Raw genomic sequence first — 13,082 nt, forward strand, 5'->3', positions numbered from 1 at the left:
ATCACAAGGCTGTCTGGTGATAGTGGAATACTCATCATATACTGTATAATGCTTTTTGCCAGGGGGTATTTTATTTTAAAAGCAACCAATGCATGTACCTGGATTTTAATTGTTATCAGACACTTGTATCCCTCAGTTGTAAAAGCAGCACTATGAGCCAATAATGTATGCTGAATCCACATGGGCTGTAAAAAAAAAACAAGAGGATAGAGCAGAGTTCATCAGCCTGCTTCTGCTCCTTCACTGTCAAATCATGAGGGAGCAGAGAAGCGACCCAGTTGTATTGCTCCATCTGTCGTAGAGAAAAAGTCAGGTCATTACCTTGGCTGTGCTGTCTGGCAGGTCTGTGAAAATTACAGGACTATATGGAGAGAAATACAACACAATTCTTGTGCCAGGTAAAACAGCTCCTTAGGCCTTCAGGCGCTCTGTGCGGGAAAGCTTTCCAGCACCCCTCAATGACCACACCTCTCAATGACCACGCCCCTCAGTAACCACACCCATTTTCCCAATATCCGCACCATTTAAAGACTCCCATTTTGTTAAGTCCCAAAGAATCAAATTAAAAAGTACGATAAAAATAAAACTTTTATTCCAAGGTATTAAAATTGTAGGCACAATATAAGTATTCTTATTAAATAAAACAACAGAAGGCAAACAAGTGGTAAACAATAAATGTCAAACTAAAATAGAGTCTATAAAAATAAAGTGTCAGGTCTAGAAAGCTTAAAATAAAAAACAGAACACAAAACCCAGACTACATGTAAATTAATGAATTACTATTTGCCCGAATATACGAAAAATGTATTCAAGCACATAACAATTTGTTTTAGAATGTGCGGCGGCCATGTTAGCCACCAGTGCGTTTTACGTATGTGTGCCACCATCTTGGAGGCAGGGAGCATGACGTCACATGATGCCATGCATGCGTGGCGTCAGGTGACGTCACACGCTGATATAGGCGCCGCCATCTTGGTGTATACCTAGATATACACCAAGATGGCGGCGCCCAACACGTGCGGTGTTATATGACGGCATGCGCCCTGCCTCCAGAACACGCCAATGGCTAAATCCAAAATAGCATAAAAATTAGTTAGAAAGGAATGAAAACGTTTTTAGTTTTCGTTCAATTCATCTGAAATTCATTTTTAGTCTTTGCACATGTCTAAAAATACGTGTGTGGGGGGTCACTAGGGCTGTAAGTGCTGCTTTCGGTTTTCAGCTTAAGATCTCTGTTTCCCCGGTTTGTGAGGCTCCTGAGCCAAAAATGGGTCTCATTGGCATTTTGAAACTCCCATATGATGACGCTCATCTTGAAATAGCAGTGGCCAGAAACCTGTACTTGGCCAGGAAGAAAACAAAAAACAAAACTGGTTATCCTCTCCTATATCATACCAGTGTATTAAAAAAAAAGGTAAACTCTATTCTACACCAAGACAGCCTAAACTATATCCATAGAGGTCACTCTAAAGCCATTTAGGAAAACCCGGCATGGATGCTTACATGACTCCCCAGACCTGACCAGACCCTCCTCAGCTTTCCTTTACAGCACCCTGCAACCAATGATTCACCGATACACTCTCCTGCTCCCTGCTCTTCACTCCTTTTTCCTCCCTCCTTCTTCTTCCTCCAGGCTAGTAGATGGACAGCTGCTGGAGACTGTTCTGTCCCTTGTACTGAATCAAAGAACATTTGTATATTTGCAGGCACCTCCATAACCCTTTCCGATGCTTCCTAGGTGACCCTGCTGGGGGAAAAAAATGAATACAAGGGTTTTCCCAGGAATTGCTATTCTTTCCCCTGAGACAGTTGATGTCTGTGGTACTCCATCCTTCATATGCACAAACATAAAAGTTGGTCCAGTATTTGTAGAATGATTTTTCATTGAAAGAATACTGGGCAGCTAGATGGCGCATGCAACACCAGCTTCTGTTTAATGCCCATAGGCACCTAGACCTTTTTTTTTAAAAGGTTCTGTTTTACCTGCTTTTCACAGTGCCTATCCTATGATAAGAACAGCATTTGTGAAGGAAACCCCATGTTTATTTGTCCTCTAACGATGGAGGAAAATGGAGCTTTGTCTGCAGTGGTTTACAATGGCAGATTATCTCTCATCTGACTCTGAGGGGTTTCATTCTTTGATTGTTTGTTCCCAATGCACCAGAATGTTTTTTTAAGTCTTTTAAAATTACAGCTATCAAATGTTAGGACACTATTGTGTGTGGTAGAGGCTTTCCAGGGTTTAAGGTACAAAAAATAAATCTGCAACTGTACCCTCTCCCATGCACTAACTGTGATAAAAGAAAAGTTTAAAGCTGAATTCAATGCAAACAGTTAAATACACAAATAAAATACATATATGGGCAGGGCCGGCCTTTGGGGTGTTCATTAATTCATGTAATTCATTAATTTACATGTAGTCTGAGTTTTGTGTTCTGTTTTTTATTTTAAGCTTTCTAGACCTGACACTTTATTTTTATAGACTCTATTTTAGTTTGACATTTATTGTTTACCACTTGTTTGCCTTCTGTTGTTTTATTTAATAAGAATACTTATATTGTGCCTACAATTTTAATACCTTGGAATAAAAGTTTTATTTTTATCATACTTTTTAATTTGATTCTTTGGGACTTAACAAAATGGGAGTCTTTAAATGGTGCGGATATTGGGAAAATGGGTGTGGTTACTGAGGGGCGTGGTCATTGAGAGGTGTGGTCATTGAGGGGTGCTGGAAAGCTTTCCCGCACAGAGCGCCTGAAGGCCTAAGGAGCTGTTTTACCTGGCACAAGAATTGTGTTGTATTTCTCTCCATATAGTCCTGTAATTTTCACAGACCTGCCAGACAGCACAGCCAAGGTAATGACCTGACTTTTTCTCTACGACAGATGGAGCAATACAACTGGGTCGCTTCTCTGCTCCCTCATGATTTGACAGTGAAGGAGCAGAAGCAGGCTGATGAACTCTGCTCTATCCTCTTGTTTTTTTTTTACAGCCCATGTGAATTCAGAATACATTATTGGCTCATAGTGCTGCTTTTACAACTGAGGGATACAAGTGTCTGATACCAATTAAAATCCGGGTACATGCATTGGTTGCTTTTAAAATAAAATAACCCCTGGCAAAAAGCATTATACAGTATACAGGTGAAACTTGAATAATTAGAATATTGTGCAAAAGTAATTGCAGTAAGTGCTGCAAAAGGGGCCCAAACCAAGTACTGAGTACATATGCATGCTTGTACTTTTCAGAGGTCCGATATTGTTCTATGTACAATCCTTGTTTTATTGATTGCATGTAATAATCTACTTTTTTGAGGTTGTGGATTTGGGGTTCTTGGGGTTTTCATGAGCTGTAAGCCATAATCATCACAATTATGACAAATCACAGCTTGAATTATCTTGCTTTGCATGTAATGAGTCTATCTCATATATTAGTTTCACCTTTTAAGTTGCATTAGTGAAATAAATGAACTTTGCACGATATTCTAATTATTTGAGTTTCACCTGTATGATGAGTATTCCACTATCACCAGACAGCCTTGTGATCAATGTTTTCTTTGTAACCTGCTTTAGGAAAGGCCCCAGTGTGCCCATAAAGTGCATTAAAATGTGTCAGCTCCCTGATACCGTGCAGGTCTCTAGTATTTGGTACATTGTAAATTGCAGGCAAACAATTTACTTTACAACATTTTTGCAACGTGTCATGGTGTTTATTTCATGTTGCAAAATTAATAATCAAATACAGGCTCCTGTTAAAGCAGACCTTTACACTCAAAAATCAAATTCTACCGATGCATCCCTCTATATATGATGATTAATAATAACAGACATATCCGGTGTAGAATGCTGAGATTTTGAAATCCTTACACTTGCGGAGCGTTCACTTCCTGCTTTGAAAGGGCAAAATGACTTCAGTTTGCCAAAGCAATGCACACTGGGAATTGTCTTGTAAGCTTTGATGGAAAGAGGGAACCCAATGCTTAAGACCATAAGAGTGCCTTGCAAGATAAAACTGCCAGTTCAGATACTTGTCTAGTCGAGGTGATAGCAGTAGGGGAAAAAAGTTGCTACAAAAAGGAGGTTGTCTTAAATCAGTGCAGCTGAGAAGGGACATCCACCCTCATAAGACACTAGAAAAAAACTGTGGTATGCTGGTATTAAGGTGCCCATACACCTTACAATTTATCTGCAGATTTTCTGTGGTCAGATGGAAAAAGTGCAACATATTGTCCCAGGTGGAGATTACTCCATCCACACAGTTAAGTGTAGCTGGAGGAATCTGTTGCACCTTTTCCATCTGACCACAGAAAATCTGCAGATAAATTGTAAGGTGTATGGCCAGCTTTAGGAGGGGTTATCTTAGGGCTGCCCTACAGGTTTTTTGCGTGCAGTGTCCAATCCTCCAGTAGAGACCGAAGGGTTAAGACTTTCTGTGTCTCTCAATAGATGAAATTAAGATTTTCATGAATTTGGAAAGACTAGTGTTTAACCCAGCCATCCATGCCTGCCATTAAAAACCTGTGTGCTTTCTATGTGTCTAATATGCTCATTCAAAAAGCAAACACTTGCCTACACTTTGAAGTTCACAGAAAATATTGAAAAATATAGAGCCTTGCCCTTGTTCTATGAGGGAGTAATAGCTCAGTAATTAACATGTCAATAAAAGTTATGTTTATAGGTTTTATAGTGGACAGTGAATATCAATGACATAATACTCTCCACCAACTGCACAAATACAAAAATCTTTTACAGAATGTTAAACAAAAATTCTCTTACCATTCTAAGGCACTGCCTCTGCTCTTCATATCTTTACAGTCAGAATCCAAAAACATGTCCTTGTATATCCGTCCACACAGACAGAACATGTCAGGGGCTGGATGATCACAGGCTTGTAGCACCTGAAGCATCACATGAAGAGCTTTTTCACGATCTCCTGGGTTATTCCGTCTGTAAGCACAATTCAAGGGAATATTACAACATAATGAATTAACCTGGGCAAAGTAAGTGTATGTAAATATATTCTGTAAAGCAAATTTTTGGTTTTTGATAGAGATGGGAAGGGTAAAAGCTTTATCAAGTTATTTTTTGCTGTCTGTGTTCAGCTCAACAGATTCACCTTCACTTCCTGTCATGTAGATACAACAGAAAATGAGAGGAAATCTCTTCAAAATGAACGGAATTCCATTCTTAGAGTTGTCACAGGAACAGGTGTCCCCATTGGAGGATTTTTTAACCACTTATTGCTGTAAAGACAACTTTCTGTCTAGGTGACAAAACAAAAAAATAATGTTTTTACATACACTTTAAGAGATGGACTACGCTCAAGCTGCAATAAAATGGAAAATGGTATCATACTTACCAGTAATATTCCTTTCCTGGTGCCTGTCCATGGCAGCATACAAACGATAAGCTCCGCCCCTAATCCCCACCCACAGGACCAGTAACAATCTATAAAAAAGAGAGAGAGACTCCCCCTGCATTCTTGTAACCATGCGTCGACAAACAGGGTGGGTAGTATGCTGCCATGGACTGGCACCAGGAAAGGAAAATTACTGGTAAGTATGATACAATTTTCCGTTTTCCTGGTGCCTTTCATGGCAGCATATAAACGATAAATAACAAGCTGACAGGGTGGGCAAAAGCAACGCCAAAGAAGACACTCCATCCAGCAAAAGACGCACTCCATCCAGCAAAAGACGCCTGGACAGACCGTCTCCCAGAGTCCACTGCTGGCAGAAGGCCTGGGGAAAGCTCGTTATAGAAAGACAAAAAAGGAGCGCTACAATCCTAGGATTCTTGTTGTTCAACAATTTAAAATCTTTAAACAGTTTAAAATCTCTAATTAGATGATATCTATGGATGCAAACTCACTTTTAGATGGACGAGGTGGTGTCTTGCCGATGAAGAGTGAGAGCTGTCATCAGCATGGATCGCAAGGAGGCATATGCGGCTGGTCCGTGTGGGTGTAATCACGGATTTCACGGCTCCTGTTTGGTCCCTTGGTACTGGGGGATGATGAGTGCAACTGAAGGGCACGTTATGGAAAGATAGACTGTGCGTTAATGATCCAATCCCCGTCAGGTACAGTGAGAGCTCAGCTGGCCAGGCTGCCACTCGTCGGCTGAACGGGAGCAGGAGTGCCGCTGTGTAGCGGTGTAACAATGGGTCAGCGGTCGTTATGAAAAAACGTTCAGGGGCGGGCACAAGGCTGGAGGATAGTGTGGCACGTCTGGCTGAGTGATAAAGGTATTAGCTGGATGGTTTGGCTACGTGTTTCGAGGCTCTATGATACAATTTTCAGTTTTCCTGGTGCCTTTCATTGCAACATACAAACGATAAATAACAAGCTGACAGGGTGGGCAAAAGCGACGCCAAAGAAGACACTCCATCCAGCAAAAGATGCCTGGACAGACTGTCTCCCAGAGCCCACTGTTGGCAGAAGGCCTGGGGAAAGCCCGTAATGCCCAATGCAATAGGTTCGATCTGAACCCTGGCCCGCAAAGCCCATGAGGTTGCCACAGCTCACGTTGAATGAGCCCACACCACATCCGGTGGCCGCCCACATAGCAGCCAAAAATCAATTTTTTACCTTAAAGCGGATGGCGGTTCTTGCAATCGTGGTGAACGGCTCAGCCGAAGGAAGGAAGCAACTAGGCATTTACAGGGAAGGCTGCACACATGAGCAGGAAAAACTCCAGAAATACGTGACAGTAAAAGACAAGAGCCAGGCCCAGTGTGGGTGGGGATAAGGGCGGAGCTTATCGTTTGTATGCTGCCATGAAAGGTACCAGGAAAACTGAAAATTGTATCATACTTGTATCATACTTACCAGTAATTTTCCTTTCCTGGTGCCTGTCCATGGCAGCATACTACCCACCCTGTTCGTCGACGCATGGTTACAAGAATGCAGGGGGAGTCTCTATCTCTCTTTTTTATAGCTTGTTACTGGTGGGGATAAGGGGCGGAGCTTATCGTTTGTATGCTGCCATGAAAGGCACCAGAAAAACATTTTAAAAGCATGTTGCCACCTCCCACGGTCACTGGAATAAAACAGCCTCTGGCAAAAGTACAGTAATCCCTTTGAGATACTCTTTTCTTTTTTTTTAATTCTTTATTTAACATTTTAGATATGGGGAGGGACACAGTAAAAAAACCAAGCATAAACATATGTGCCACAGTAAAAGTCAGTTCAAATAGTCTCTGGATGCATGCAGTTATAAACTATGAATATTGTTAGTCATTGTGCTTTTTTTTTTCCATTTAAATTTTTTATTTTATTGGAAATTATAAAACTGACATACACAAATAATGTAAACGGTAGAACAACAGGACAGCATAGAGTGCCACTTCACAATCCAATTACAGAGAACACATGACGTTTCTCAATTAGGAAAAAGAAAACAAAATACAGGGAAGCAGCACAATAATGTATAACGTGTTGAACATCAATGGAGGAAGATGGGCTTCTTCCTAGCGGCAAAGCGGGCCCGTTGGCTAGTAAATCTGCTAGATTAAAAAAAAAAAAGGGGGGGTGCCCATGTCTAAGTATATCAGATATACAGTATGTTAGTATGTTTCAACAACCCAGAAAGTGAAAACCAGAAGACAACATAGTGGACAACATAAGATATACAGGAAGTACATAAGGATAAAGACAGGGAAGACAGACACTGGAAGGAGTAGAATCCCTCCTCTCAGGGAGGTAGGAGGGTAGGAGATATAAGGATCGATCAGGGAGGAAGGCATGTTAGGGAAAAACATCCGGTGTTGTTGCGTGGGTGCGTTCCCGTGGAGTGCTCCTTGCCCCCCCCCCCTCAAAAATCATAGCAGGTTGCGAAGTCGTAGTCAGGTAATTACTGCAAACTCCTTTGGAGTTTCGCGTAGGCCTCACCACTACAAAAATGGTTCCATGGGGCCCACATTCTGGAGAATGTGGTCAGATTGTCTTGCTTAGTGTAAAAAGAGTTCCTCCATTTCATAAATGTAATTCACCTGATTGACCCATTCGGTAAGGGAGTGGACCCTGACTTCTCTCCATAGTCTGGGTATCAGCGTCCTGGCTGCGTGGATCAGGTGTTTACTAAGAGATTTCCATGGCTCCCCATAACAGTCAGTGCGGAGATGCAGTAGGTAAACACCAGGGAAAAAATCCAGCTGTTGACCAGTGGCAAACAAGTTTGTGGATCCGTCTCCAGAAGGGCTGGAGAAGGGTGCACGACCAAAAGATGTGGAGCATCGTCCTCTTGTCAGAATTACATCTCCAACAGCTCTCCGGTACCTTAGGGTAAATTTTTTGAACAAGCGTGGGGGTTCCATACCAACAAGAGAGGATTTTAAAGTTAGTTTCCTGGGTCCTGCTACATATCGAACTTTTCTGTGACTCTGAACAGACTAGTCCCATAAGTCTTCCGGAACATGACCTAGCTCCTTCTCCCAAGCAATCCTCAAAGCTTCCGCACGATCGGGTTTAGTGTCTCGTGTAAGGTTATAAAAGGTGACGAGAGGGACTTCTACCAGCACACGCTCTCTCAAAGGGAGTCAGATCTCTCACAAAGCTACCCTGTTTTGCCGGGGCATTGAGGCAGTGTTTCACTTGAAGTTAAGTCCAACAGGGTACCCGACCATGTTTGGAGGAAGGAGTCAGGTCTTCTTTGTTGAGAAAACGTTTATGTCTAAAGAACAATTGTGCAGTCAGGGACATGGACGGCGGGTCATGCATCCAGGAAGCCCAGCGTGGATCCCGGGGGAAAATCTGGGTTATTTGCCAAAGGTGTCAAGTGACCGTTACGCGTTTCAAACCCATTTTTAGAGTTTTGCGTGGAATGTGTCAGGGTTGGCTTTTATTCTCAATTTTTCTGTGTCATACCAATACAAACAAAAGAAATAAACATGAGAATGCCTAAACATTTGTAATTGCAACAATTTTCTCCACAAAGTGGTGCATTATCTGACAGAAATGCAGGGGAAATCATGACTGTATCATGCTAAAATATCTGACATTTTATTGTTATTAGAATATCTGTCGTAAAGTGCAAAAACAGTGCAACAAAGGATAAAAAGCTTAGTCAGCTGTGGACTGTGGACTGCTAATGCACTGCGCTTCCTAGTGTTAAAAAGGTGCTGCATGTTTGAGAAGAAAAGAGTCAGCATCATTATGTTATCACTGGGGCGGTTTTAACATGATAACCCCGCTTCTGCATTTACAAACAGATAAAATGGGTATTTACCTCATAGTCTGCATTAATTAAAACTTCCTCCTGCCAGCCACACAAAAAAGGTCACAGTACAGTGAATGGAGGTGAAAGGATTTGTAAGTGAAAAGCAAACACATCTCCTAAGCTTAAAAGCCACTTGGACGGCGTGCTGGTAATCAGCACAGGATTTGGAAAGTTTACTGATCATTTTTCAGATCGGATTATGATTATTTTTTTCATCCCCTGGTATCCAGGAATAGGCTAATGTACAGTATAAAGAATTGGTGTGTTTGTTCTGTAAGCACTGCTAGTCAAAGCCAGATGCTTCGAGTAAACTTTGCGTTACACATACTGGCAGGGGTGACTTTTCAAAAGACTTATGCAATCTGAGCTGTTTCTTAGAAGAGTGACCATGTGTCATCACCAGAAACAAATGAGAAAATGACAAGAAGACACTTCTTCAAAATGGAAAGTTTTTCCACAAGGTTAGGCTGCAAGCAAATTTTTTTGCAACAATCAGTTCTGCAATAGTTTTTGTAACAATTTAGTTCTCTGTGAAAAAAAACTTCAAAAGAGCAGTGACCTAATCTGGGACACAAACTGTCCACAAATTAAAGGAAATGAAGCCTCGAGGTAGATTACAGGCTTCACATCGCACCTTGAGAGAGTCTACAGGCTTCACATCATACCTTGAAGCAGTCTACAGGCTTCACATGGTATCTTAATTGTGTCTACAGGATTTATTCAGGAAATGTATTAGGTTTTCCTAAGCAATACCTCTAATGCACCATTCAAGACTCAGTTTCATGTATTGAGGGGGCTAGGGAGGGGAACTAGGAGTATTTTTGCATAAACATGAACTTATATTTTTTTTAAGTTATGCAAAAGTACAGCTATTCTTTAGGCTTTGGATTTAGAGGGTTAAGAGTTATAAGTATTAGGGTGAAGGATACATATTAAGAGCTAATTTAAAGTGTTAGGTATGGTAATGGTCAGGAAAGTGTTTGAGTCTGGTTAAATGACAAGGGTTATATTTCAGGGATTGGATATGCCTAAGTGTTAAGGAGAATTAAGTGTTTATTAGTTAAGTTAGTTAAAAGCAGCACTACAGACAAACAGCTAAACACACTGTATATGGGAGCTGTCAAAGGATCTGCATTCTGTTCCATCCAATCTTAGGATTTACACAGCCTTGCTAGGCAGCACAGGCTGGTTGCTGACTTTCTCTGCTGCAATTGTGTAATACAAATAGGTCGCCTGCCAGACACCAGTTTGTGACTGGACAATCAAGGAGCAGAAGATTACCTGTCAGCAAGTTTCTTCTTTGCACATGTGCAACTGCATCATACCTGAGTGTGTTATAGTGCTGTCCCGGCCTCTTCAAGTCTAAGCTGTACTGTAGACATGCTTACAAGAGGCTTGTAATATATTCATTTTTAATGAATACATAACTGCATCAGTTGGTGTGATTGTATGTCTACATATGCCGGTACCTTAGATTGTAAGCTCCTTGATGGCAGGGACTAATGTGAATGTGCACAATGTAAAGTGCTGCGTAAATTGTCGGTGCTATATAAATACCTGAAATTAATAAATAAATATTTCAGCTTTAATTTTAGAGTTCTGGTAAGGTGAAGGTTAGGTATTAGGGTCAGACTAAGAGGTTAAGACAAGTAAAGTTAAGTGAAGTTTTCTGGAGAAGCTGTTCATGCACTGGCTTTCTCAAGGACCTGAGAAAAAAAAGGTCTATGTATCACCTGAATGTGCATCAGAGAAACTGTCCACCCAAAACTGATATCTGACTGAGGGCCAATTCGTGCTTCGGTATTACATGCCTTAATCCAATGCGCATTAGTGTAATGCAATGCCATTTATTCTGAATGACACCCCAATGTACTTTGCTGATGGGCATGCTTTGCAGGATGGCTCACTGCAACACATTGACGTGTGCTGTGATGCGGTGTGCTGCCAAAAAATGCTGCAAGCACCTTTTTGTTTGACATGGTGCGTGAGGCCATTTAATGGATTTGGCTGCCTTAATGCAACGCAAGTTAACATTAAGCTTAACGTGCATGCACTAATGCACAGCAAGGAATCTCCATATGGCTCATGGTGTCTTGGAATTTAATTCCTCTTGCTGCAGCAGAAATGTATTCTGCCTTTTGTATTAGCTATATTGTAATAGAAAAAGAGTTTTGGATGGCCCTTTAAAATCATTAACAATCCCCAACACGTATGCTAGTTGCTTCCTATGGACAAGAGCTAAATCTAGACATTGCCGAGAACTCTTTAACTCTCAGCACAGCACTAGATATGTTCCCAATTTTCCCCAAATAGTCTATTCGAATAGCCACTTTTATATTTATTTATATGCATTGTGCCGCCCCAATAGGGGCATAGAATATGAGATGCATAGCCTCAGTTAATATTAGCATTGTTATATAGGTTAGAATTTATATAGTGTGATTTGCCTAACTATTTTCTCATAGCTAAATTCATGTGTTATCCTATGCTGCCATCTAGTGGCCTTTTGTTGTAACAAACATGCTTTCTGTAATTATTCCTCATGCGACGATGTATTTCCCCCTAGTGTAGCCCCTTCCTGCTTCCTGTGTGCAGTACTTCCTGTGTCATGGGCACAGTTGAAAGCCACATGTAACAGGACACACATGTAATCTGCACAGTACGTAGGAAAGGCATCATTTTCTGACCGCACAATACTATCACCGTTCAACTGCTGTTCCTATCATCTGCTGTTAAAGAATAAACACCTCTTTTGAATGAGTCGGTATTGACGAGTTCAGTTATCTGACGAGGATTGTCCGCAGTGAGTATATCTGCTTATACAGGCCAGGCATAGAGGTCTCAGCAAGGGATATATCTCGCTATCACAACGATCGGAGTCAGAATATGCATACAATCAGCTTTTTGCTGCATTAAGAACCTTTTTGCATGTACTAATTCTGGTCTACAGCAAAAAAATTATATTTTCTGAAAAATACTTCTGTAGCCATCTGCCGTAGGTAAGAGAAATGTAACAACAAGAACAAAATGTTCCCATATTGTATTCAATAACAGGATTAATTACTTGGCTTAAAGCATAATGTTTATTCCACTAAGTAGGACTCTTAAGTTTAATTATTACTACCTGCGAATACATTATACTTAAAAAAAAAAAAAAAAAAGTGCCATGTAAAATAGCCTAAATAGCTTTGTATGTCGTAAGCAACTTTTACCTTCATGAAATTTGCCCTTGTCTAGGATATTGGTAAAAAAAAGTAGCTGGTGCTCATACACGTGCACATTATGTGCAACAAAAGCTTATTTCAGCTCAGCTCAGCTCAGCCCAGCCCAATCAGAAAGGCATGTATGAATTTCCCCCAACTTTCCTACCCATTTACTCATACATCATTTAGGTTTAATAAAAGATCTGGTCGTTTGACGGCCTCATTGGTACATATTGATGTCAACATTGGCAGAGAGAATTGACTGCAGATCTTTTATTGCACCTGTATGGATTTTGCATGACCTCCACACTAAGTTGTTATCTGCTCAGGCCCTCTTCTGTTAAAATGTTGCAGTTTTTCAAGGGTTGCAATATACAATTACAAGTAGCTTGTATGTTCAGTCCTATTGTTCTTCAAATAATATAGGCCAATTTTTTGTCTGGAGATCTACTTTTCAAATGACAAGCTCTACCAATGAAAAAACACCTGCATTCAGGGGCAGGATGTTGATGTCCACACTGGAGGAAGGTATTTGCTTTCTCTTCTGCCTTGTAGCAGGGTGAAGATTAATAATCTGATCTTAATTATTAATGTGATCTAATTGTGCTTTATATGATTCTACCAGCATTTTGTGAGGTCCTGTCAGAGTGTGCACACAGTGC

General features: G+C 40.9%; 1 protein-coding gene across 1 annotated transcript in view; it reads right to left on the reverse strand.

Moving 5' to 3' along the window:
• MAP3K15 (mitogen-activated protein kinase kinase kinase 15) overlaps positions 1-13,082 on the reverse strand; it is a 138,089-nt gene that overhangs the window by 55,979 nt on the left and 69,028 nt on the right. The window contains exon 7 of the mRNA XM_018554843.1: positions 4,776-4,946. Coding sequence (XP_018410345.1) covers positions 4,776-4,946 — 171 coding nt within the window. The remainder of the gene's footprint in view (positions 1-4,775; positions 4,947-13,082) is intronic.

The sequence above is a fragment of the Nanorana parkeri genome, unplaced genomic scaffold (genome assembly GCF_000935625.1).
Source record: "Nanorana parkeri isolate BGI_ZX_2015 unplaced genomic scaffold, ASM93562v1 scaffold175, whole genome shotgun sequence".
In the NCBI taxonomy this organism is placed as follows: Eukaryota; Metazoa; Chordata; class Amphibia; order Anura; family Dicroglossidae; genus Nanorana; species Nanorana parkeri.